The 23,536-nt window shown below is 37.1% G+C and overlaps 2 protein-coding genes across 7 annotated transcripts; one reads left to right on the top strand and one right to left on the bottom strand.

Moving 5' to 3' along the window:
* Nucleotides 1-13: 13 nt before the first annotated feature.
* On the bottom strand, nucleotides 14-12,899 carry bend7 (BEN domain containing 7). 3 transcript variants are annotated; one of them, XM_051870483.1, is made up of 10 exons: nucleotides 12,495-12,893; nucleotides 10,226-10,294; nucleotides 9,884-10,159; nucleotides 6,648-6,779; nucleotides 6,274-6,563; nucleotides 3,437-3,662; nucleotides 2,073-2,186; nucleotides 1,814-1,855; nucleotides 1,560-1,598; nucleotides 14-1,480 (listed from the first exon to the last, which is right to left on the bottom strand). In XM_051870483.1, the coding sequence occupies exons 1-10, from the start codon at nucleotides 12,556-12,558 to the stop codon at nucleotides 1,431-1,433; spliced, it is 1,302 nt and encodes a 433-aa protein (XP_051726443.1). In that variant the 5' UTR covers nucleotides 12,559-12,893; the 3' UTR covers nucleotides 14-1,430. The 3 variants fall into 3 exon arrangements, with proteins under 3 accessions (XP_051726443.1, XP_051726445.1, XP_051726442.1); XM_051870485.1 differs by having other exon boundaries at nucleotides 14-1,598; nucleotides 10,250-10,294; nucleotides 12,495-12,899; XM_051870482.1 differs by having other exon boundaries at nucleotides 14-1,598; nucleotides 12,495-12,895.
* A 1,486-nt stretch (nucleotides 12,900-14,385) lies between these two features.
* prpf18 (PRP18 pre-mRNA processing factor 18 homolog (yeast)) lies at nucleotides 14,386-21,758 on the top strand. Of its 4 annotated transcripts, none has more exons than XM_051869568.1 (11): nucleotides 14,394-14,562; nucleotides 14,697-14,774; nucleotides 16,156-16,182; nucleotides 16,900-17,004; nucleotides 17,094-17,207; nucleotides 17,409-17,585; nucleotides 18,843-18,911; nucleotides 20,714-20,854; nucleotides 20,936-21,007; nucleotides 21,101-21,256; nucleotides 21,339-21,758. In XM_051869568.1, exons 1-11 carry the CDS (start codon nucleotides 14,497-14,499, stop codon nucleotides 21,417-21,419), a joined length of 1,086 nt encoding a protein of 361 aa, XP_051725528.1. In that variant the 5' UTR covers nucleotides 14,394-14,496; the 3' UTR covers nucleotides 21,420-21,758. The 4 variants fall into 4 exon arrangements, with proteins under 4 accessions (XP_051725531.1, XP_051725529.1, XP_051725528.1 ...); XM_051869570.1 differs by having other exon boundaries at nucleotides 14,395-14,562; nucleotides 17,409-17,555; XM_051869571.1 differs by lacking the exon at nucleotides 16,156-16,182 and having other exon boundaries at nucleotides 14,386-14,562; nucleotides 17,409-17,555.
* Nucleotides 21,759-23,536: the final 1,778 nt, after the last annotated feature.

The following is a 23,536-nucleotide window of genomic DNA, read 5'->3' as shown; positions in this document are numbered from 1 at the left end:
TGCGTATTATTTTTGGTTACTAAATAAATGATCGTTTCAATGATGATGAATGTTTTATTATACATTTAATTTTGTTTTTGTAAATTCTACATCCACAAATGCAAAATATCAATTTTAATCTTCACTTTTATGAAATAAATATATATACAAATCTGCCAACAAAAAAAACATAAAAAAATAAATAAAATATGCTTTACTCTTTTTCTGTCCTTTGAGTGTTTTTTTTTTTCCTGTTTCTTTATCAGTGTGACTTGTTACAGAAAATGTAACTTGATTCATTTTTGAGTATGGTCACTTGACTGTATCTGTGAAATATTGTTGGGGAAACAAGCACATTTGAAACAGATTTAGGTCAACCATTTAGGACACAGCCATAGTATTTATTTGACGCATCAGACCAAACAACTTTCCACTAATAAACATAAAGTTGAGCTTTATCTTTTTTTTTAAACAGGCATATTAAAAAGGAGAAACAGACATAATATCTGTGCTCTTAAAGGAATATTCACGCTTAAGCTCTATCAACCACATCTGCAGCATTCGTCATATCTCAGTTTGTGAAAGCAAACATTAGTCTGAGGTGAAAGTTCTGCACTTACAGTGGACGTCTAAGGGGCAAATGTGCAATGAAAGTGCATTTCTGTATGTGCGTTTAGAATTGCTTTTGCAAACTGAGACATGAATTGAGCCACAGATGCTGTCCAAACAGCTTTACTAGTATTTAACCCGGATATTAACATGAATAGTTATTCAAGCATTTGGCCGTGAGGTAAAAACCCTTTGTTACACAGACGCAGGACAATGTTCATATTCACTCATTAGTACACATTCAATAGACACTAAATCCTCTTACACAGGAAGTCAAACAGTTACATGTCTACATAACCAGTCTGCCAGATTATATAACCAACGACATATTAGTAAGACTATGTGCAGCAAATGTGACATTAAATACTAGAAAATGCAACATATTTCACCAGAAAGTGTCAATAAACAGCACAACCGTGAAATGACATCAGTTTGTTGCTTGGCATGGCAGAGTGAATTAAAGGCACAGTCATGTTTTTTCAGCAGTTCTGCTGATATTTGTTGGTGAAGCATTTGGATGAAGCTGAAAAACTACAAACACTTCCATATATTCATAGAAGACAACTAGTAACATCTGGGACGACCCACTTTAAAATTATCAAATGAGAGTACTTGTGTTACAAAAGTGTGTCCATAGTTGTCGGGAATGCCAGCAGGGGTCCTACAGATCAGCCAAATGTTGCCCTTTATTTCCACACAAACTTTCTGTCTGTAGCACAGCTGACCATGAGAATTTCAAAGCCATATCTGTTGACACGTGCTCCAGTCTAGACATATGAAACTATTAAAAATGACTCCTTTGCGGGGGTCGGAGATTGCATTTTGTTGAAAACAATCTCTTCTCAGGCAGTGTCCATAGCAACTAGACATTCTGTTCTCTCATAAACAGCACCTGCGGTACAGAAGAAAGTGTTACTTAAGAACAATGCCACTTTTTGAGAGTGAGATGTTAAAAGTGTGCATTGCCGTACCATTTTGCATCACAGTTTCCACTTTATCAACAGTTTTCTCTGAAAAATAATAAAGATGATACAATACTAGAGAGAATAAGTTATTTAGCGTATTATTTAGACTAGAGTATCTTCAACTCGTGGACATTACCAGTCTAATAAACCATTTGCTATTGCAAAGAATGCTGGGATATTGTGAGGTGAAGGACACTCATCGATCTGAAGCGCTTTCATTCATGCAGTGTGTGTGGGTTCGGGTCAATGTGTCTGAGTACCTGTTTTGTGCTGAATATCACTACTGTCTGAGGTTGTCTCTGCTGCAAATCATAAAAAATAAATCAAATAAAAGATGACAATGAAGTATTTGAGGAATTAACTTTTTAATGATCAATTAATTATTTTAATAGCACTCAACTAGCAAACCATCAATCATGAAGCAACAGCACTGTTACAACTTTGAATCATTATTTGACACCAGCTTTTTCACTTGCCCTGTCTTTTTAATGTCTCATGCCATCTATTTCTCTTTCTCACCTCTTTTTAAGCGTCGACGGGCAAGTTTAATCTGGTCTTGCAGAATCTGGACCCAGTCTCTAGGGCCGGGAAGCTTCTCAATTCCATTGGCAGTGCAATACTTTTCTGTGAACACTAGATTCATACACACACAGAAAAGAATCACAGATTTAAAAGATACATATATACACTCACAGTCCACTTTATTAGGTACAACAGCTCTTTAATGCAAATATCTAATCAGCCAATCACATGGCAGCAACTCAATGCATTTAGGCATGTAGACATGGTCAAGATGATCTGCTGAAGCTCATACTGAGCATCAGAATGGGGAAGAAAGGTGACTTAAGTGACTTTGAACATGGCATAGTGGTTGTTGCCAGACGGCTGGTCTGAGTATTTTAGAAACTGCTGTGCCTTGATACAATCCTGTCTCGGAGGTCTACAGACAATTCCTTGGACTTCATGGCTTGGTTTGTGCTCTGACATGCACTGTTAACTGTGGGACATTATATAGAGTGTGCCTTTCCAAATCATGTCCAATCAACTGAATTTACCACAGGTGGACTCCAATCAAGTTGTAGAAACATCTCAAGGATGATCAGTGGAAACAGGATGCACCTGAGCTCAATTTTGAGTGTCATGGCAAAGGCTGTGAATACTTATGTACTTCTTTCACGTTGTCATTATGGGGTACTGTTTGTAGAATTTTGAGGAAAATAATTAATTTAATCCATTTTGGAATAAGGCTGTAACATAACAAAATGTGGAAAAAGTGAAGCGCTTTGAATACTTTCCGGATGCACTGTGTGTGTATATATATATATATATATATATATATATATATATATATATATATATATATATACACACACACACACACACACACCTGTATGTATGTGTGTGTGTGTGTTTTAAAATATATTAATTCTATCAAACCAAGTAACATCTACAAGCAAATGCTGCATGATTTTCACTCAATAACATAATTTTTGAACCATTTTTGTAGTGACTGTGTGCACCACATGGTTTGATATTTAACTATCTAATGCAATGACATTTTAAAGCATGGGTCTCCAAACTCGGTCCTGGAGGGCCACTGTCCTGCGGAGTTTAGCTCCAACTTGCCTCAATACGCATGCCTGGAAGTTTCTAGTATGCCTAATTAGACCTTGATTAGCTGGTTCAGGTGTTTAATTGGGGTTGGAGCTAAACCCTGCAGGACAGTGGCCCTCCAGGACCGAGTTTGGAGACCCCTGTTTTAAAGTGTGGCTTATTGTAAGTGTCCAAATACATTTTTAGAGCTACTGTTTAAACTCATTATAATGTTCTCCTCTACGCTGATGTTGAGTAAATTCTGGTCTGGTTTATTTATTTTCACACACCTTTAATGGCTCCAACTATGTTTTGATCGAGTCCTTTCCTGGTGTCATTCAGACCTCTCTTCCTCTTGCCATTGGGCAGTGAGTTTGCCAGTGTGGTATCATCAAAGAACGCACACACCAGTTTCCTGAAGAGCAGGCTGCCAGAGCGTGTGTAGTTCAGTAAGATAGAGTCCAACTGTGCTTTAGGAATAAATACGTCATAATCCTCGGCCAACTGCACCTCCGGCTGGGAGAGACAGACGGGCAGGATATTAATAAAAGAAATTAATACACACTCATGCACTCAGACACTGACACACACACTGTAATCATGCCACAATTGCACCTTTAGTCGGATGAGACGAAAATGGAAGATCCATAAAAAAACTATAAGATAGTTTCTAAGACATATACATTACTCATACTCATATACACACTTATCGGAATAAACATAGCCTAGAGAATTGTGAAACCATACTTATGCATTCATCCCTTCATTTTATTATAGTATTTTCTCATTCTGGTGAGAGAGAAAGACATGGCCATTTATCTGATGGGTGCCAACATGGTCCAAAATAAAAACTTGCCAAGAGTAAAAATGTGGTTTGGCAAGTAAATAAAACTGGCTAGCTGGGTGCTTCTTTTTTAAAAAGTGAAACATGTAAGGTTGAATTCAGAGTCTAAAAACTAGATGATATTTTCAGAAGAAAATTTGAGTGATGCTTTCCAACATAATTGGAGGATGTTCTTTTTGCCCATGTCTATGCAGTTACTGTTCTAGGTTCTAGGTGGCTGCTAGAGTGTTTTAGGCTGTTGCTAAAATTTCATAATATTTTTTAATTTTTTTAATGAAATAATGCAAAATACATTTTTTAATGTATTAATAAACAAGAACTTAATATTTTGGATAGAATTATTTTGTCTGCTTTTGTCCTGCCAACAAAAACAGTTCTAAGCAAAACCACAGCAGAATCAAACAACAGCAGGTTGTGTTTGTTTTTTTAATTAATCCGTGTGTTTGAACGAATCGGAGTGATTCAATGAATCTTTCATATAGACTAGGGAGTGGCAAACTCTGGTCCTGGAGAACCACAGTCCTGCAGAGTTTAGCTCCAACCCTGATAAAAACTCACCTGCCTGTAGCTTTCAAGTAACCCTTCAGACCTTGATTAGCTTGTTCAGGTGAGTTTGATTAGGGCTGAAACAAAACTGTAGGACTGTGGCTCGCCACCCCTGATATAAGTGGCTGCATCCGAAATCACATACTTCCCTACTTGTAAATAGGCAAAAAAAAAACAGTATGTAACAAAAGAAGTGTGTCCATATTCATAGTACTCATTAAACAGTAGGCAAAAGGTACCCAGATGAGCTATTACTTCCAGCGAGATTCTGAAGTGTGCATATGATGGACACTTTACTATCCCATGAAGCCACGGGAGAGGACTTGTGAAAGACAGTAGTTGCGTCCCAAATGACGTAATATACGCTATGCACTTATAAGACCCGTAAGCCCTTCATTCATCTTCGGAACACAAATTAAGATATTTTTGATGATATCCGATGGCTCAGTGAGGCCTCTATTGCCAGCAATGTCACCAAACCTCTCAAGATCCAGAAAGGTACTCAAAACATTTTTAAAGCAGTTAATGTGAGTACAGTGGTTCTACCTTAATATTGTAAAGCGACGAGAATACTTTTTGTGCACCAAAAAAAACAAAATAACAACTTTTCAACAATAACTAGTGATGGCCGATTTCAAAACACTGCTTTGAATCTTTTGTTTCAAATCAGTGGTTTGAAACAAAAGATTCATAAAGCTTCGAAGCTTCATGAAGCAGTGTTTTGAAACACCATCATTAGATATTGTTGAAAAGTCGTTATTTTTTTTATTTTTTTTTGTGCACAAAAAGTATTCTCGTCGCTTTACAATATTAATATAGAACCACTTAACTGTTTTAAATATGTTTTGAGTACCTTTCTGGATCTTGAGAAGTTCGGTGACATTGCTGGCAATAAAGGCCTCACTGAGCCATCGGATTTCATCAAAAATATCTTAATTTGTGTTCCGAAGATGAACGAAGGTCTTACAGGTGTAGAACGACATGAGGGTAAGTAGTTAATGACAGAATTTTCATTTTTGGGTGAACTAACCCTTTAAAGTGTACTTTTTCTTTTTGGAATTTTCAGTCAACACACTACTTGCACTATTTATACTTAAAAACGCCATAGAATAGTGCTATACTATAGTACTACAGTAATTACTGTATTACTATAGTAATTACTATAAATTACGCATAATTACATGCAATTAGTTGTTTTAATCCTGAACAAATCAGTTTTGTTAAACAAACGGATTGAATGAAATATTTAAACGACTCACTCATAATACAGTTACTTGTTGCCACCCAATTGTGTAATTATGTAACATACAGATAGAGTCTCTGAAAATGCACAAACTGACAGTCTTCCTGACATGTATTATATTATATTATATTATATTATATTATATTATATTAACACTTTATTTTAGTGTCCTTGTTACACACGTTACATGTAGTTACTATAGTAATTACTATAAATTATGCATAATTACATGCATCTAACCCTAAACCACACCCTAATCTAATCCTAACCCTATAGTAAGTACATGTAGATAATTTTTATTACTCACTACTTAGATATATAATTACACTGTAACACAGACACCTTAAAATAAAGTGTAACCTTATATTATATTATATTATATTATAAAAAAATAACTTTTGATGACAAAATTTTTTTGTCAATTCACCAATTTATTATAAAACCCCTGGGTACTAATAATGTACTCGCTCCCGCACACATTGACAGTGGTGTACCTCTGTGGTGCTTTGGCCTCTGGTGATGCTGTAGTGAGAGGAAGGTGTCTTCACACTGGGAATGGGATCTGGGATAAATGTTGCCAACGTGGAGGGTGTGTCCTCTCTGGACTGATTACACTCATTAACAGTATCAACCTCAGCAGTTGGTGACAGAGGTGTGCTTTTTTTAGTGGCTGTGGCCAGAAGTGTCACTCTGTGACCTGGCCTCCTCTTTCGAGTCCTCCTCCTGGAGATGCAGGCTCGGGACGAGGAAAGTGAACCCTGGGAGCCCTGTTTGTCCTGGGTCCCTGAGAGTACAGCAGAACACGGGTCAATGCGGCTGTACGTGCGTTGAGTTCAGATGAGTTTGAGGGTAGTTATGTATGATTTACCTCTCTGAGTTTGGATTAGTTTCCTCATGGTACGTAACTCCAGCAGAATGGCCTGCAGGGTGCTCTTGCAGTTGCACATACAGCAGCTGGGCTCAGTTGCCATGGCAGCAGGCGCAGGGGGCAAGGCCATGTCTGAATCAGAACACACATGCATCGTCAACACAACGGCCATCACTGATGATGTCTAACACCCAGAGGCTCCAAGCACCCGGCACAAAAACCACCTGACTTTCTGACTCCAGTGTGTGTGCACCAGACTGACAGTGAGAGAGTTATTGTGTCTTTTTGTGTGTATAGAATAAAGACATTACGTGTTTGCTGTGTTATCCAAAGCTGTCTAGACACTTGCTGCTGTGGTGCCAGACAGTACATCTTTCTGCAGCCCACAGTCACATAATACAACTTCCCCTGGAAAGAATCCCAAAGGGGTTCAAGTAATATTTTCCTGTTTTCCTATCTGAAGTCACTGTAAGAAGAAGCTTGGATTCTCTGAGTTTAATACCACAGAAAAAAAGAAGAAAAAAAAAAAACCCTCATTCAACCTCATGATAAACTGCAATAACTAGAGGTCAAGAGAAATGGTGTGGTTTAATGGTAAATATCTGGACTGGAAGCTGATAAATACAAAAATTAATAAAATGTACAAAAATAAAACAAAATAAAATGTACTGAAATAAAATCTTTTTTCTTAATTTTGAATGATATAGGCTATTGATTGTTTTATCTCGTAAGGAATTGAGTAAATTGAGTAAATCTGTGAGATTTTATATATATATATATACAGTGGGTACGGAAAGTATTCAGACCCCCTTAAATTTTTCACTCTTTGTTATATTGCAGCCATTTGCTAAAATCATTTAAGTTCATTTTTTTTCCTCATTAATGTACACACAGCACCCCATATGGACAGAAAAACACAGAATTGTTGACATTTTTGCAGATTTATTAAAAAAGAAAAACTGAAATATCACATGGTCCTAAGTATTCAGACCCTTTGCTCAGTATTTAGTAGAAGCACCCTTTTGATCTAATACAGCCATGAGTCTTTTTGGGAAAGATGCAACAAGTTTTTCACACCTGGATTTGGGGATCCTCTGCCATTCCTCCTTGCAGATCCTCTCCAGTTCTGTCAGGTTGGATGGTAAACGTTGGTGGACAGCCATTTTTAGGTCTCTCCAGAGATGCTCAATTAGGTTTAAGTCAGGGCTCTGGCTGGGCCATTCAAGAACAGTCACGGAGTTGTTGTGAAGCCACTCCTTCGTTATTTTAGCTGTGTGCTTAGGGTCATTGTCTTGTTGGAAGGTAAACCTTCGGCCCAGTCTGAGGTCCTGAGCACTCTGGAGAAGGTTTTCGTCCAGGATATCCCTGTACTTGGCCGCATTCATCTTTCCCTCGATTGCAACCAGTCATCCTGTCCCTGCAGCTGAAAAACACCCCCACAGCATGATGCTGCCACCACCATGCTTCACTGTTGGGACTGTATTGGACAGGTGATGAGCAGTGCCTGGTTTTCTCCACACATACCGCTTAGAATTAAGGCCAAAAAGTTCTATCTTGGTCTCATCAGACTAGAGAATCTTATTTCTCACCATCTTGGAGTCCTTCAGGTGTTTTTTCATGTGTCTTGCACTGAGGAGAGGCTTCCGTCGGGCCACTCTGCCATAAAGCCCCGACTGGTGATGCAGTGATGGTTGACTTTCTACAACTTTCTCCCATCTCCCGACTGCATCTCTGGAGCTCAGCCACAGTGATCTTTGGGTTCTTCTTTACCTCTCTCACCAAGGCTCTTCTCCCCCGATAGCTCAGTTTGGCCGGACGGCCAGCTCTAGGAAGGGTTCTGGTCGTCCCAAACATCTTCCATTTAAGGATTATGGAGGCCACTGTGCTCTTAGGAACCTTAAGTGCAGCAGAAATTTTTTTGTAACCTTGGCCAGATCTGTGCCTTGCCACAATTCTGTCTCTGAGCTCTTCAGGCAGTTCCTTTGACCTCATGATTCTCATTTGCTCTGACATGCACTGTGAGCTGTAAGGTCTTATATAGACAGGTGTGTGGCTTTCCTAATCAAGTCCAATCAGTATAATCAAACACAGCTGGACTCAAATGAAGGTGTAGAACCATCTCAAGGATGATCAGAAGAAATGGACAGCACCTGAGTTAAATATATGAGTGTCACAGCAAAGGGTCTGAATACTTAGGACCATGTGATATTTCAGTTTTTCTTTTTTAATAAATCTGCAAAAATGTCAACAATTCTGTGTTTTTCTGTCAATATGGGGTGCTGTGTGTACATTAATGAGGAAAAAAAATGAACTTAAATGATTTTAGCAAATGGCTGCAATATAACAAAGAGTGAAAAATTTAAGGGGGTCTGAATACTTTCCGTACCTACTGTATATATATATATATATATATATATATATATATTATATATATGTATATGTTCATATATGGCTTCCTTTTTGCATGATAGAGCTTTAGTTGGCATCTGCAGATGGCACGGCGGATTGTATTTACCAACAGTGGTTTCTGGAAGTATTCCTGGGCCCATTTAGTAATGTCATTGACACAATCATGCCGATGAGTGACGGAGTGTCGTCTGAGGGCCCGAAGACCACGGGCACCCAATAAAGGTCTTCGGCCTTGTCCCTTACACACAGAGATTTCTCCAGTTTCTCTGAATCTTTTGATGATGTTATGCACTGTAGATGATGAGATTTTCTCTGCCCATCTTTACTTCTGAGAGACTCTGCCTCTCTAAGACATACATTTTATAGCTAATCATGTTACAGACCTGATATCAATTAACTTAATTAGTTGCTAGATGTTCTCCCAGCTGAATCTTTTCAAAATTTCTTGCTTTTTCAGCCATTTGTTGTTCCCTGTGCCAACTTTTTTAAGACCTGTAGCAGGCATCAAATTTGAAATGAGCTCATTTAGTGGATAAAAATGTAAAATTTCTCAGTTTAAACATTTATTATGTTATCTATGTTCTATTAAAAATAAAATATTGGCTCATGTGATTTGAAGGTCTTTTAGTTTTCATTTTATTCAAATTTAAAAAATGTCCCAACATTTCCGGAATTCAGGTTGTACTTTTTGGGGCCACTGCATATAAATATCATCATAGTGTAATATCCATACCTAAACATGGCTCTGTTTTGCATTTTACATAGATTTTGCTCACTTAACAAATCTTCTGAAGATTACAAAACCTCTGCATTGCTTAGAGACTCACCATTAGCTTTCAAGTGGTTCAGCATCCTCTGGGTTTTGGAGCGTGTGCCGTACTGCCCGTGAGCCAGAGGTGGGACGGAGCTCCAGCCATACTGGAGATGTTCAGGGGCCGGGCTCTGTGCCATGGGCGGGCTGAGAGCCTCTTCCTGAGGCTCTTGTTTTAGGGTCTCTCCCTCTCGTCCAACTCGCTGGTACACTCGTCCTGTCTTGTCACTCAGCAAGCGCATCATGCCTGTTATCTGTTTCTTTATCTCCATCCCTTCATCACCTAACCAGACTGAGACAAACAGTTAACACACAGAGCCTGTACATAGTCATGAAGTATGTGATGAACGATAGCTACCTTCACTCTCAGAAGCTGCTTCACCTTCAGTGTCATTCTGGTCCACATCATCCATTTCATGGCTAAAATCTAAATAAATCACAGAAGAGCTTTTGTTTTAGGATAGATAGTATCTATCTATCTATCTATCTATCTATATATTCACAATGTCAGTCATTGTCAGTCATCGGTCACAGTCAAATCACACCAAACATACTGTATGTTGACATGTTTCAAACAGCTTAAAAATATGCTTAAATGGGTGGTTGATTATGATTTCACTTTTTTAACTTTAGTTAGTGTGTAATGTTGCTGTTTAAACATAAACAACATCTGCAAAGTTACGACTCTCAAAGTTCAATGCAAAGGGAGATATTATCTTTTTAAGGGATTCTCTGTTTAAGGACTACAACAAACGGCTGGTAGGGACTACAACGAGCTTCTTCCTGGGTTGGTGTCATCACTAACTAACCCTAACATTTACATAAACCCCGTCCCCAAGAACACAGAACAAAGAGGGGGAGGCCATGTTGGGCTGCTTTAGAGAACAGGAAGAGTTGTTGTAGCAGAGTGTTTTTGCCATGCTGTCATTTTACGCCGCACTGCTTCACAAACGGGGGTCAATTCAACGCTGGATTTGCACAAAAGATTAACATGACGGCACATGCTAGTTGATGAGTTGAATCAACTCCACAACAACTACATAAATTTATCCACTAACCATACAAGAAACATCCAGATGCATTCTAAAAGTTGTAACTTTCTCTCCATCAGTGTCCGACTCCAGTTTGAACAATGTAAGGCTGAACACCGTTACTGATAATCGTCATTTTCGCTGCGTGAGATTCTCCAGCTTTGTTGTTGTTGAGCAACTGTAGTGTGAGCTCTTAAAGCTCCGCCCCTCTTCTGGAAAGCAGCCAGGAGCAGCAGCAGCTCATTTACATTTAAAGGGACACACACAAAAACTGCGTGTTTTTGCTCACACTTTTTTTTTTTGATTATCAGTAATGATGGCAAATTTGACAAGCTATAATAAATGATCTATGGGGTATTTTGAGCTGAAACTTCACAGACACATTCTGGGGACACCAGAGACTTATATTACATTTTGTGAAAAGAGGCATTATAGGTCCTCTTTAAAACTGAAGTATCAGATTGATACTATTCTGATAAGAACTTACTGTAAACAAAATTTCAAATTTGATTAATGTCCAAAATGTTACATTGGGGGTCCACAGCTATACATAACAGATATGCATAAATATATATGAAATTAATGTCATAAAGATCCAATGAAAATTTATATGAATAATTAGATTCTCTGACTGTATAAGTGCACCCTTTCCAATTTTTTTATTTTAATTATTATTATTACTATTTGTTTATTTTATCTGTCTCTCATACAGACATATCCAGAGTTGAGGATACACATAACACAAGTCAAAATAAATTATATACCATAAATGAATGGTATAAAATCCATATCTGTTTTATATCACTTAAGATAAAACATTTTTTTTTTTTATTTTGCATACAGCTGAGTTTTGATTAGATCAGATAATTTTTTTTTTTTAATAAATAAGAGAAAATAAAAACATTCGCATAAAACATTGAGTTCTCTAGTACATTAAACATAAAAAACAGTCAAATGAATTTCAACAGAGCAGGAGGGGTTTCAGCATTTTTTAAAAAGTCCTATAGTAAGTTAATTTAAATAAAATAAAATCACAAATAGACTGTTGCATACAGGCTATCAGTTTATGCCTATTAGTTGTTAAAACTTGCATGCATAATAATTATGAAAGGACTAAAACGTCTTAAATAGTTGTAGATGAAGTACAGCAGGACGCTGATTGACATGTCATGTACTCTTGCTGTGATGTCACTAATACTAGCAGCTGTATGCGTGACGTATGTGCGGTGCAGATGTGATGAAGTGATGCTGCAGGACCACCTGTAGGCTGCGTGACTGTGAAGAGCTTCATCCAGACCATCATCACATTCACGCAGCAAACAGACTTTTATCATATTCTATCACACTTGAAGAAGAGCACATGGATAAACTAAATGCATTAGAAGATGAAAATGTTTTACTATGAACGCTGCTGAAAAACACGCGATTCAAAATCAAAATGACTCAAACAGATCGAAGCGTCTGACATTGTGATGATGCGAGCAGGACAATGAGGGAATGATACATTGTATCACAGGTGCATTCCAGAGTGCTGACGTAACGCCTCCGATGTGCTCTATTGTCTGCTGTCATCTACAGGACTGTATGTCCGCTTACCTGCATCATTCACCAGTTTAAAGCTCTGAGATTTCCTGCTCCGCTTCCTCTCCACAAACTCCATTTTAAGGGCAGAGCGGTGAAGAGACAGAATCCAGCCCAGTTCATCAGCACACAGGCTCTTTAATCACTGACAAACTCATTAAGTCCAGCTGATGATGAGTGAAGCGAACCTGAGCTTTAATAATAATCGCGCGTCTCTCTGGACTGATGATGATGGTGGTGATGAGGAGGAGGAGGATGGACAGGACGCGTTTACATTCTCCTGCGGGGCTGCTCGTTTATGATGTAAATAAATAAACCTCTTAATTCTTTCAGAATTCGTCACGTCTATTCCTTTGCGCCACCTGATGGTCGCTAATATTTCTGGGGCGCAAATATGAGGGTCCAGACTTACATTGGACAGACTGGAGGGAAATGACTCAGTCACTGGCACTCTGTTGTCAAGAGGAGAAGAAACTTTCAGTTTTGGCAGTATGTGACTACTCCCACAAAAGAGCAATGCGTTGAAAAAGAGTAAACTTTATATATATATATATATATATATATATATATATATATATATATATATATATATGCTTACATAAGAGAGAGATAGAGAAAAGGGAATAGGGAAAATTAAAAAGAAAAAATATGAATATATTCAATATTTTAATTTATAAAATATATTTAAATAAATAAAATGAGCCTAACATTTATCGATTTAAAAAAAAAAAAAAACACCCTGGAATATCACCACAAAATAATGTAGTGAACAACTGTCGTTTAATCAACGAGCAATATAAAGACTATATATGCTATATAGTAATATATATATATATGGTCCAAAACGCGATAAACTCAAAAAAAATTGAGTTTCCGCCAAAATCAGAATTGTATCTGGTCGGTATTGAAAAGTCATTTATTAATTTTGCACAAAATGCGATATCCGTCGTGTTATTCTGTCATGTTTTCTCCCTTTCTTTCCAAATCGCGACAAACGCCAGTCTCCCTTCTCTGCAGAATGCGATATATCCGCTCAACCAATCACAGCGCACCATTCCACCATTCCACTGTAAACAGTAATGGCGGCGCTCTGAATACATCCTAGTTTTCCTTATCTACTTTGTGCTTTGTGATCAACAAAAACAGAAAAATGAATAATTTTGACGGCATTGATGAACCTGTGGTGGTTTCTGCGGTAGGGAAGAAACGCAAGTCATCGAAATGTAATCATTTACGTGAGGAGATTAAGAAGATGAGGCACTCGAGTCGGGAGGAGGAAAAATGCCGGCTGTTGCTTGTTCCACGACAGCATCAAACTTCTGTCACGGTCCCCAAAACTGAATCATGAACAGTTTTTAAAAGCCGTTTTTAATACCAATGTACTTGGCAAATGTGTTTATTTTAACCGTGCGGTGGCGCCAGATACTCTTTAATCGGTAATGACAATCAGAGACATAATTAATTTAGAACATTAACAAGATGACCCGTTGAATTCATTTTGGGAGCGACGACTGAATGTATTTTTAGTCAAATGCCTGTATATAAGATTAGTATTGACCAAGTTCAGAGGCTGTCATATATGTGAGTCAACTTACTTTGTTGTGTATTTTCAATATGAAAAATAACTTTTATATTGATGGATTAATTGCATTTAGAAAAAAAACGTGTCATGGATTTATTGCATTTTGGGGAAAAAATAATCCTTTTTTATAATAAACCTTTTAAAATCAAAATCTAGATTTGAATTTTTAATGTTTTTTATAACCAAAAGATGCTATGTGAAAGTTTGAAACACAACATATCACCTAAAATGAATAAATAACTGATTACATGCACTGATCAAACTTTTTTCAGCGTCAGTCTCGGATTTGTCCACTAGATGGCAGTAATGACTTAGATTGATTTCCAACAACCGAGAAGCAGTAATCGGAAGTGCGTACTGCGTAAACTGCTTCCTGTTGGATGTTTATGTGGAAAAGCGGCACACTTTCTGATTAAATCTTGAGTATTTGGGGTTATGGATATCATCAAAGCAGAGATCGCGAGGAAAAGAAAACTCATACAGGAGAAGGAGCTCATAGACGTGAGTGTCGAATGTTCTAGAATGTTTCATAGCTCGGATCAGTTTACCTTACACCGTGGTGTTTCTTACAGCTGTGTTTTAATGCTTATGCCGTTGTGTTTTTGTGTAATGATATACTCCTGCTGTTTCTCCAGGACTCAAAGAAATACTTCAAAAGGGCTGATCTCGCGCGTAAGGAAGAGGAAGAATACTATAGGAGATGTGGATACAAGGTACAAACTTCAGTTGTGAATATAGACAACATTACATCATGATTCTCACATTCAGTTACTTCCATTTTAGTCATGCGGTTGAACTAAATTGTATTTGTAATGTAATCCGTCCTAATAATATCTTTAGACCAGAGATTTTCAATCTTTTAGCTGCCACGGACCCCCAAATATGATCATCCTAAAATTTAAAAGGCAGCTACATATTTTCATCTATAAAGACCCAATTTATACAGTGAAAAATTAATACCATAAATATGTAAAATATTATTTAGAAAATATTTAGTTTCCATTTTTTACTCAGTGTAGTTCTGTACTGTTAGATGTATTACTTAACTCAAATTTATTTATTATTTTAATCATTTTTTAATTTATTTTAATTCATTTATTTATTTAGTTTAATCTTATTACTTAATATATTTTACTCTGTTTTACTGGACCTTTGTTTTAGACAACATAGCAGTGTTATTTTAGTATTATTAATATTTTGAATTTAGCTTTTATTTCAATATTTTTAGTTTGTTAATTTTAGTTTACTTTTTAATAATTTCGTTATGTACTTTTGTCATTTTATTCATTTTTTTTTTTTTTTTTAAATAAATGTATTATTTCCAATTAATAATTTTGTTGCTTTAAAGGGTTAGTTCACCCAAAAATGAAAATAATGTCATTTATAACTCACCCTCATGGCGTTCCACACCCGTAAGACCTTTGTTAATCTTCAAAACACAAATTAAGATATTTTTGTTGAAATCCGATGGCTCAGTGAGGCCTGCATAGCCAGCAATGACATTTCTTCTCTCAAGATCCATTAATGTACTAAAAACATATTTAAATCAGTTCATGCGAGCACAGTGGTTCAATATTAATATTATAAAGCGACGAGAATATTTTTGGTGCGCCAAAAAAACAAAATAACGACTTATTTAGTGATGGCCGATTTCAAAACACTGCTTCATGAAGCTTCTTACAGGCGTGGAACGGCATGAGGGTGAGTAATAAATGACAGAATTTTCATTTTTGGGTGAACTAACCCTTTAACTTGAACTTAGTTCAGTGTATTGCCAAGGCAACATTTCTCTTTTTTTTTAGTTTAAGTTTTTCAACTAATATTTATATTTTATTGTATTTCAGATTTATTTCAATTAACAATGTTTTTAATAGTTAATAAAAATAATCCTGTGACATAGTCACTGCCTACTCCCCCATCAGTCATCCACTGTAGCTTTAAAAAAAAATTGTCCCACTTAAGATGTGTCTTCCCATACTCACACATTCGCTCTTTCTCTCTAGTTCTTTCCTCCAGCAGTGTCTTCTGTCTGCTGTGTATCTCTTCTCATATTGTCTTTCCTGCTGTCTGTGTGTGTGTGTTCTGTGAGTTTAGGTTTCTAATGAGCAGCCTGTGAGACAGGTAGGGCTCAGGCAGACAGAATGCATGCTGCCAGAGAGATGTTTGACCGGGTTTCGGCATGATTGAAGAACATTTGTGTGTTTAATTGCCTTTGCTCCCAGTGTTGCACAAAGCTGGAGGCAGCACTATCCGAATTTTCAGCCCAGCCTGCATAATGATCACAGCAAAATCGGTGCTCTATGTGACAGAGATTCCCACCCAGGAGCAAATCACAAGTTGAATAAATTCTAGATTCCTTGTCTGCTCTTTCATTTGTGCAATGCTTTTTTTTTTTTTTTTTTAACTTACTTATCCAGTTTTGATTTAGCAGTGCACTGCATGCATGGTGTGTTAAATTAAAATCAGTGTCAGATACAGCTTCAGTGTCAGAGCATGGCCAACAGATTCATTATGGCAAGAGAGATACTGTTCATCCATTGCATCTTGGGAGAATTATGTGCCCTCATATTTATACAAGATTAGAAGAAGTTTTAATCAAATGTTAAAAACGCATAGCTGCATGATTATATGGAGAATTCTTTTATTCTGGAAAATCTTGCCAGGATAGTTTGTCCTTTTGCTGTTTATTAATTTACGATTATTATTTTGCAAGCTGCCCTTCTCAATCTCACATTTATATGCTTTGCAATGGAATCAGCCTGATGTAACAATAATAAAATGAAAAAAGAGATGATTTTCTTGTCTCTACATATGTTTTTGCATTCTTTCTTTTTTAAGCTTGACAAGACTGAGGATGAGGAGCCTCCATCTACATCAGCCAATCCTGCATTAGAACTAGAGCTCACGGAGGAGAAACTGCCAATGACGCTCTCTCGACAGGAGGTGGGTCAGCCAATCAGAGCTCGCTGTATGTTACTCATATGCTGTGCTTGTTTTCTTGGATGAATAATCAATCTTTGGGCTGCGTGTAGGTGATCAGACGTCTGAGGGAACGAGGTGAGCCGATCCGTCTGTTTGGCGAATCCGATTATGATGCTTTCCAGAGACTCCGCAAGATTGAAATCCTAGCACCAGAAGTAAACAAGGTAAGACCCACCTTTCCTTTCGCCATCTTGACACTCTCATCGTGTGGTGTTTGTTTGTTTACCAGGAAACCATATTGAGTTTCCCTGCAAGAAAAAAATGACAACATACAGTGCTTTCAAGAATATAGTATACTATATGATGGACTCATGCTGAATACTCTTTTACATACTTTTTATGGATTATCTTGTCTGTGTGTGTAGGGATTGAGGAATGATTTGAAGGCTGCCATGGATAAGATCGATCAGCAGTATCTGAATGAGATAGTCGGTGGAACCGAGGGTTCAGAAGTGGACACACAGCACGACCTCAAAGTGCATGAGGAAAATACCACCATTGAGGAGCTGGAGGTAAACCCACACACACAGGGAACCCACAATGTGAGTAGAATTTTTATCATGGTCCCACAAGATGGCACTATTGTCTTACATCTGAAATCTAATGTTCTTCATAACTGGAATAACAAGTAGACCAGGGGTTCCTAATAATATTCATCTCTAAAGAAATTAAAAATAAACGCATGAGAATCCATCAATATTTCTCCAAATGTGCACACTTTTGTGCCCTTAGGGATGTTGTTTAGTCAAGCGCTTTTAAGAAATTAGTATTGTCACTACAATATTTTTAAAGTAAAACAGAGAACAAAAATATAAGCTTGAGACTTTTTATTGATGTATAAGTTTGTCAAGTTAATAACATTCTTTTACTTTATAACTAACAGCAACTTTGAACTAATGTAAACAAAGAATGCTTCAGGACACCGGTGTCTTTGTGCAGGTGAACGGTCAAAAGGGTTTGTCTGACAAAATATTTGGGAAACCCTGAACTAGTCTATCTACAGTGATAATATGATAACTGGCTGTCTGGATACTAATGCTTCTGTGATTTTAAAGCAACACTATGTAGTTTTTCGACCTTAAAATAATGTCTCTAAAATTATTTCAGTAGTAGAACAATCACTGAACCGGACAAATTCTACTACCTGAGCAGCCTCCTAGTGGCTACAACCACACTCTGCAAGTTTCGTGTTCGGGTCTGTACACACAGCCCCGCCCATCTCCTGCCAGCCGAAAAGTGCGACTTGCTTTATGGCATATGTCACATATTTTACTCGTAGCCTTGGTGGAGTTAGCCAACAGCTAACTATAAGACGAAACAATCTAATATGCAAGTCTCAAAACCATGTGGACAACATTTTATTCTATTATACAAATTACACCCTTTGCAAACAATGCTACATACGAACTATGCGAGCAAAAAAACTAGGCTAACATACTACTGTTCTTTTCAATTCTGGAGTAACAATAAATAAAACTATGTAATGATATTTGTAGAACATGGTGTAACACGGGCTACTTTACCTGGTCGGTGGACATGGTTTCAAACGAGGTTTCTGCATTCGCAGGTTTCATCAGCTTAGTCAACAAAGTCACGTGTATTGCGCTGCCCACGGTGAAGCTTATACAGCGACAGTATTTACGACACTGGTAACAGACAATTGCGCTTATCAACCACATGGGGGAACCATGAGCAAATGTTCCATGGTGTTGCTTTAAGTAATTGTATAAAATAAGAGTTGGTACATGTGTACATTCATATCTAATATAAACATATATATAAATATCCGTATAAAACAGGCTCTGGGAGCATCTCTTGGCACTGGTGATGATGTTCGAGACATGGACATCATAAATAAAGTACTGAGGGTATGTATTTTTTTATTTACTGTGATTTTAAAAGATTTTTTGGTGGGAGTGTTTAAATCTTGAACTGATTTTATTAGCAATGCATTCAGACAATATTCTAATTTATTAATTATTTAAATTAGGGATGTCAATTGACACAAATTTCATTTCATTAATCATTAATTAATTGTGAACCTTAAAGGGGGGGTATCACACAGTTTCTGCCAATCTCATGTTAATCCTAAGTACCTATAGAGTAGTATAGCATCCTGAAAAGTCTTTAGTTTTATCATATTTATAAAAGATACATACGCTGTACCGAGTCTTTCAGAAAACAGCCGAGTGCCTGGAGGCGTGCCGTTGTGAGCGGAGTTAGAGTGACGAGCTGTCACAAGCATGCGCAGCTTTTGTGTAGAGATCGGCTGCAAGCTATCAATGGTCTGCTAAACAAATATATTTAAACACACGCAATACACCATCGCGTTATCCATGCATAACTTTTGACTCTCTAAAATGAATATAGTGTATAGTGAATGATGAATCATGAATTTATAAATTCACTACGTTTGTATTGTTTACATTACATGCACTTAGGTGCCTATTGCCAACAAAACAGACATTTGATGCAGTTTTACTCACCACCTGCGGTTCTGACTCATGACCGGGATCATTATCGCTGTGACCACTCCATCTTTCAGTTTCAAAAGATCTGTAAATCCAGCGTAGAACTGGGCCTTGTTTATGAAACCATAAGCGCCGATCCCGAGGGCTCGCACAGCCACGGAAAAACACGAGATATTCTCCATTCGTTTTAACCAATAAAAACGCGATTGCAACTATCAGTTTCTGTTAAGAGTTGGTTTCAAAACACTGCTTCAGTAAGCTTCGGAGCGTTATGAATCAGCGTGTCGAATCATGATTCGGATCGCGTGTCAAACTGCTGAAATCACGTGACACGCTGATTTCAGCAGTTTCAGTTTCAAGCTTCATGGTGTTTTGAAATCCGCCATCACTATATAAGTCATTATTTTTTTTTTTTTTTTGGCGCACCAAAAATATTCTCGTCGCTTTATAATATTAGTATTGAACCACTGTACTCACATGAACTGATTTAAATATGTTTTTAGTACATTAATGGATTAAAGGAAATGTCATTGCTGGCAATGCAGGCCTCACTGAGGCATCGGAAAATATCTTAATTTGCGTTCCAAAAATTAACAAAGGTCTTACGAGTGTGGAACGGCATGAGGGTGAGTAATAAATGACATTATTTTCATTTTTGGGTGAACTAACCCTTTAATGTCAGCTTGCTTATTTTGCTCAAGATAACGATTTATTAAGTCCACATGTCATAAAACAAGAAACTATGCTTCTAACCACAGCTCAAGAGCTGTCGTTCCAACCACACAAGTTTGTGATGCAGTTTGCGAATGATCGTTTGAACTATGGTTTCGGGAAACACCAAATCGTTGAACTATGTTAGTAAAGACAGAACTTGCGATGTTAGTTGGCTAACGATGCTTTTGGGAAACACACCCCAGTGTGGCAAAAAGATCATCCTATTATTCTTGTAGTAATTTGGAATCAATTAGTCCGCTTATACTGTGGTAACCACACCTCAAGACATTGTTCAGTTGTTTTATTTCAAGAAATTTGTCAGATTTTGCCCTTAAAATACCCTAAATTATTAACCACAATCCATTGTCAAATAATCGTTAGCATCCCTAATTTAAATAAGTAATTATTTAATAATCATCTGATGCATAATTTAAGAGTATAATCATTTTATTTAGTGTCCTTGTATATGCATATTTTTTTTATAGTTCTTGCTGGGCGTGTGGGCTAAAGATCTAAACAGCCGAGAGGACCATGTGAAGCGTAGTGTCCAGGGCAAGCTCGCCAGTGCCACCCAAAAGCAGACTGAATCTTATTTGGAACCTCTTTTCAGAAAACTACGCAAGAAGGTATGCTTTTCTAGATACAATGTATTATTAGATACAGACTCACAAGCCTTTTGTTTAACTCATTGTGTCTTCTATACGTAGAATTTACCAGCAGACATTAAGGAGTCCATTACAGACATCATAAAGTTCCTGCTGGAGAGGGAATATGTTAAGGTTTGTCTTATTAATTACAATATTTAATTAGAATTTTAGTTCTTTATTAGTATATTTGTGAAGAAACCCAACGAACACTCTGCGTACTTGCAGGCAAATGATGCTTATCTGCAGATGGCTATAGGAAACGCTCCATGGCCCATCGGTGTGACCATGGTGGGTATCCACGCTCGTACTGGACGTGAGAAGATCTTCTCCAAACATGTCGCCCATGTGCTCAATGACGAGACACAAAGGAAATACATTCAGGTATGAAATAACGGTAGTGTTTTATTACATAGTGCTATGTTGTTTATCAGGTCAGTGATTGGGTTTTTTTCCTTCTTTTCAGGGGCTGAAAAGACTAATGACAATCTGTCAGAAACATTTCCCAACAGATCCCTCAAAGTGTGTGGAGTACAACGCTCTGTGATGTACACATCACAGCATTCAAAGTCATGTTGTCTGTCACTCGCTCATGTTGTATATAACTTATTGATTGTAAATATTACCCCCGTTTTGAGAACATTTGGATCTCTACAGCAGTAGTTTTCAATTCTGGTCCCGCTCTGCACATTTTGTATGTCTCCCTTATTTAACATACCTGATTCAGATCATCAGCTTGTTGGGTGAGAACTCCATGAACTGAACTGAGTGTGTCAGATAAGAGAGACATACAAAAAGTGCAGAGCAGTGGGTCCCTAGGATTGAAAATCATTGCACTACAGTGTTTTTTTTTTTTTTTTTTTAAATAAAAGCTGATGTTACTGTAGTGATGTTTTTCATTCCATTCATTGATTCTTGATGAATTTGCACTTTAATGTACATTACTGTGATAGTGGGCCGAACACTATGGAAAGCGTTAATTTATCTCTCTAGAGATGTAGGTCTGGTCTTTGACAGAAAGACCTTTTAAGGATGAATATCAAGATGACTTGCAATTTGAGTCACTCTCAAAACAAAACAGAAATCATGTCATTTTTTGACCTCCTGAGATGAGTTAAAGGAAGTGCTGAGTCACAGGAAGAGTGAGTGACTTCCTCACACTGGGACCAAATCAGATTTAAAACATGTACAAGCCAAATTCACACAACTTTGATCCTTGGATTTCCTGCTGACTTCCTCTGATTTCAGATTTGGGAAGTCTGATTCATTTTAGTGATTTGGTTGACATTCACTTTAAAGGGGATAATCTAAAGTTTTGTCATTGGTCTCTGTGCAGCAGTTTTTCCTAAACTGAGGTTTGTTAGGTAACTACAGGGGGTTTGTAAGGCAATGTAAAGCTAATTTTTTTTTTTTTTTTTTAAATTGACAATTAAAATAATTTGAAAAAGAATGAGTTTTTTCCCCCTAATGTTTAATGTATGTTTGAGCGTTCCAGTTTGATGCTATCATCCTAAGTGTTAGTTCCAGGAAAACACCCTGTTCAAACAAAATATTGTCAAATATTTCATTTTTATTATGGTTATGGCATATGACTCATACTGTAGTTATACTGGTGAAAGGACTTCTCTTTTAACTAGTCTCATACATTTGAGTGGTCCTCTGATTATTAGTTACTTTGACATGTAAATCAATTCACCACAGTTTTTGTTTCTATGTGCCATTTATGGGTAGGTTTATCTGAACCAAATTATATCACTGTAATATAATTTGGTATTTGAAAAAAAAACAAAAACAAAAAAAACATTAAAATGTACAATTGTACAGAAACACATTAAATGATACACACAACCAATCACAAGACAAGCATTTTTGTATTACCAATAAAGTTAGGTATCATTTAAAGGATTTATCCTCAAACAGGTGACCGCAAGGTTTTTGAAAGTCATTTTCCATTTATTTTATGATTGTGTTTATTTATTTACAAAATGATTGTGGTGCGATTTAGATTTTTTTGTAGAAGCCACTCTCATGATCTGCAAGGGGCACTGTTTCTACAGCGTGTTTTGCTAAGGTATAGCAGACTCTGATGACGACATCCAATCATACTCCCTCGATGTGACAGTCCCACTTTCAAGTAGCCTACTTCACAAAATTTTTTCTAGCGTTTCAAACTCAAAAGCTGAATATTTTCCAATTTAAATGTTATTTTTAATGTGATGACCAAAAACAGTTTTTGTTCATCCTTCAAAGATTGTCCTCATTTGTTGAAGTAAAAGTTTATTACAAATCTAAAAAGACATTAAATTACCACTACAGCCAGCAGAATAGTGACCAGCAATCACTATTATAACAATTAAAAATCTATTTTTGTCATTTTTTGTTACTGAAGTACGCAGAAAAGTTATAAAGTCTCATGAAAAACAAATGTTTCTTCAAATTGCGAAATTAGTGAGTAAAGAGCACTTGCTTTATAATCACTGGAGCTGTCAGTCAGTTCAGTGCAAAATTATTGAGTGAGAAAACTCCCATTTTAATCAATGAATCTGTCAAAACTGTACAATAAATCCTTTATGGGGAGACACATGGGCATTGAGCCGGCGCAAGCTCATCACCTGACCGTGACAGTTCCAAGTCAGAAGCTTGTTGGGCAAGTTCATCGCCTTG

The sequence above is a fragment of the Ctenopharyngodon idella genome, chromosome 18 (genome assembly GCF_019924925.1).
Source record: "Ctenopharyngodon idella isolate HZGC_01 chromosome 18, HZGC01, whole genome shotgun sequence".
Classification (NCBI taxonomy): domain Eukaryota; kingdom Metazoa; phylum Chordata; class Actinopteri; order Cypriniformes; family Xenocyprididae; genus Ctenopharyngodon; species Ctenopharyngodon idella.
Note: the sequence above shows the minus strand (reverse complement) of the source record. Positions and strands in the feature narration are given on the sequence as shown.

Excerpts from the sequence above, each read along its gene's own strand:
- bend7 (XM_051870482.1), bottom strand. The coding sequence starts at position 12,558 with ATGGAGTTTGTGGAGAGGAAGCGGAGCAGGAAATCTCAGAGCTTTAAA. Across the intron at positions 10,160-10,225 it reads AGCAGCTTCTGAGAGTGAAG|TCTGGTTAGGTGATGAAGGG; the intron begins GTAGCTATCGTT and ends TGTTTGTCTCAG. Across the intron at positions 6,564-6,647 it reads ACTAATCCAAACTCAGAGAG|GGACCCAGGACAAACAGGGC; the intron begins GTAAATCATACA and ends CTGTACTCTCAG.
- prpf18 (XM_051869568.1), top strand. The coding sequence starts at position 14,497 with ATGGATATCATCAAAGCAGAGATCGCGAGGAAAAGAAAACTCATACAG. Across the intron at positions 16,183-16,899 it reads ATGAGCAGCCTGTGAGACAG|CTTGACAAGACTGAGGATGA; the intron begins GTAGGGCTCAGG and ends TTCTTTTTTAAG. Across the intron at positions 17,005-17,093 it reads TGACGCTCTCTCGACAGGAG|GTGATCAGACGTCTGAGGGA; the intron begins GTGGGTCAGCCA and ends GGCTGCGTGTAG.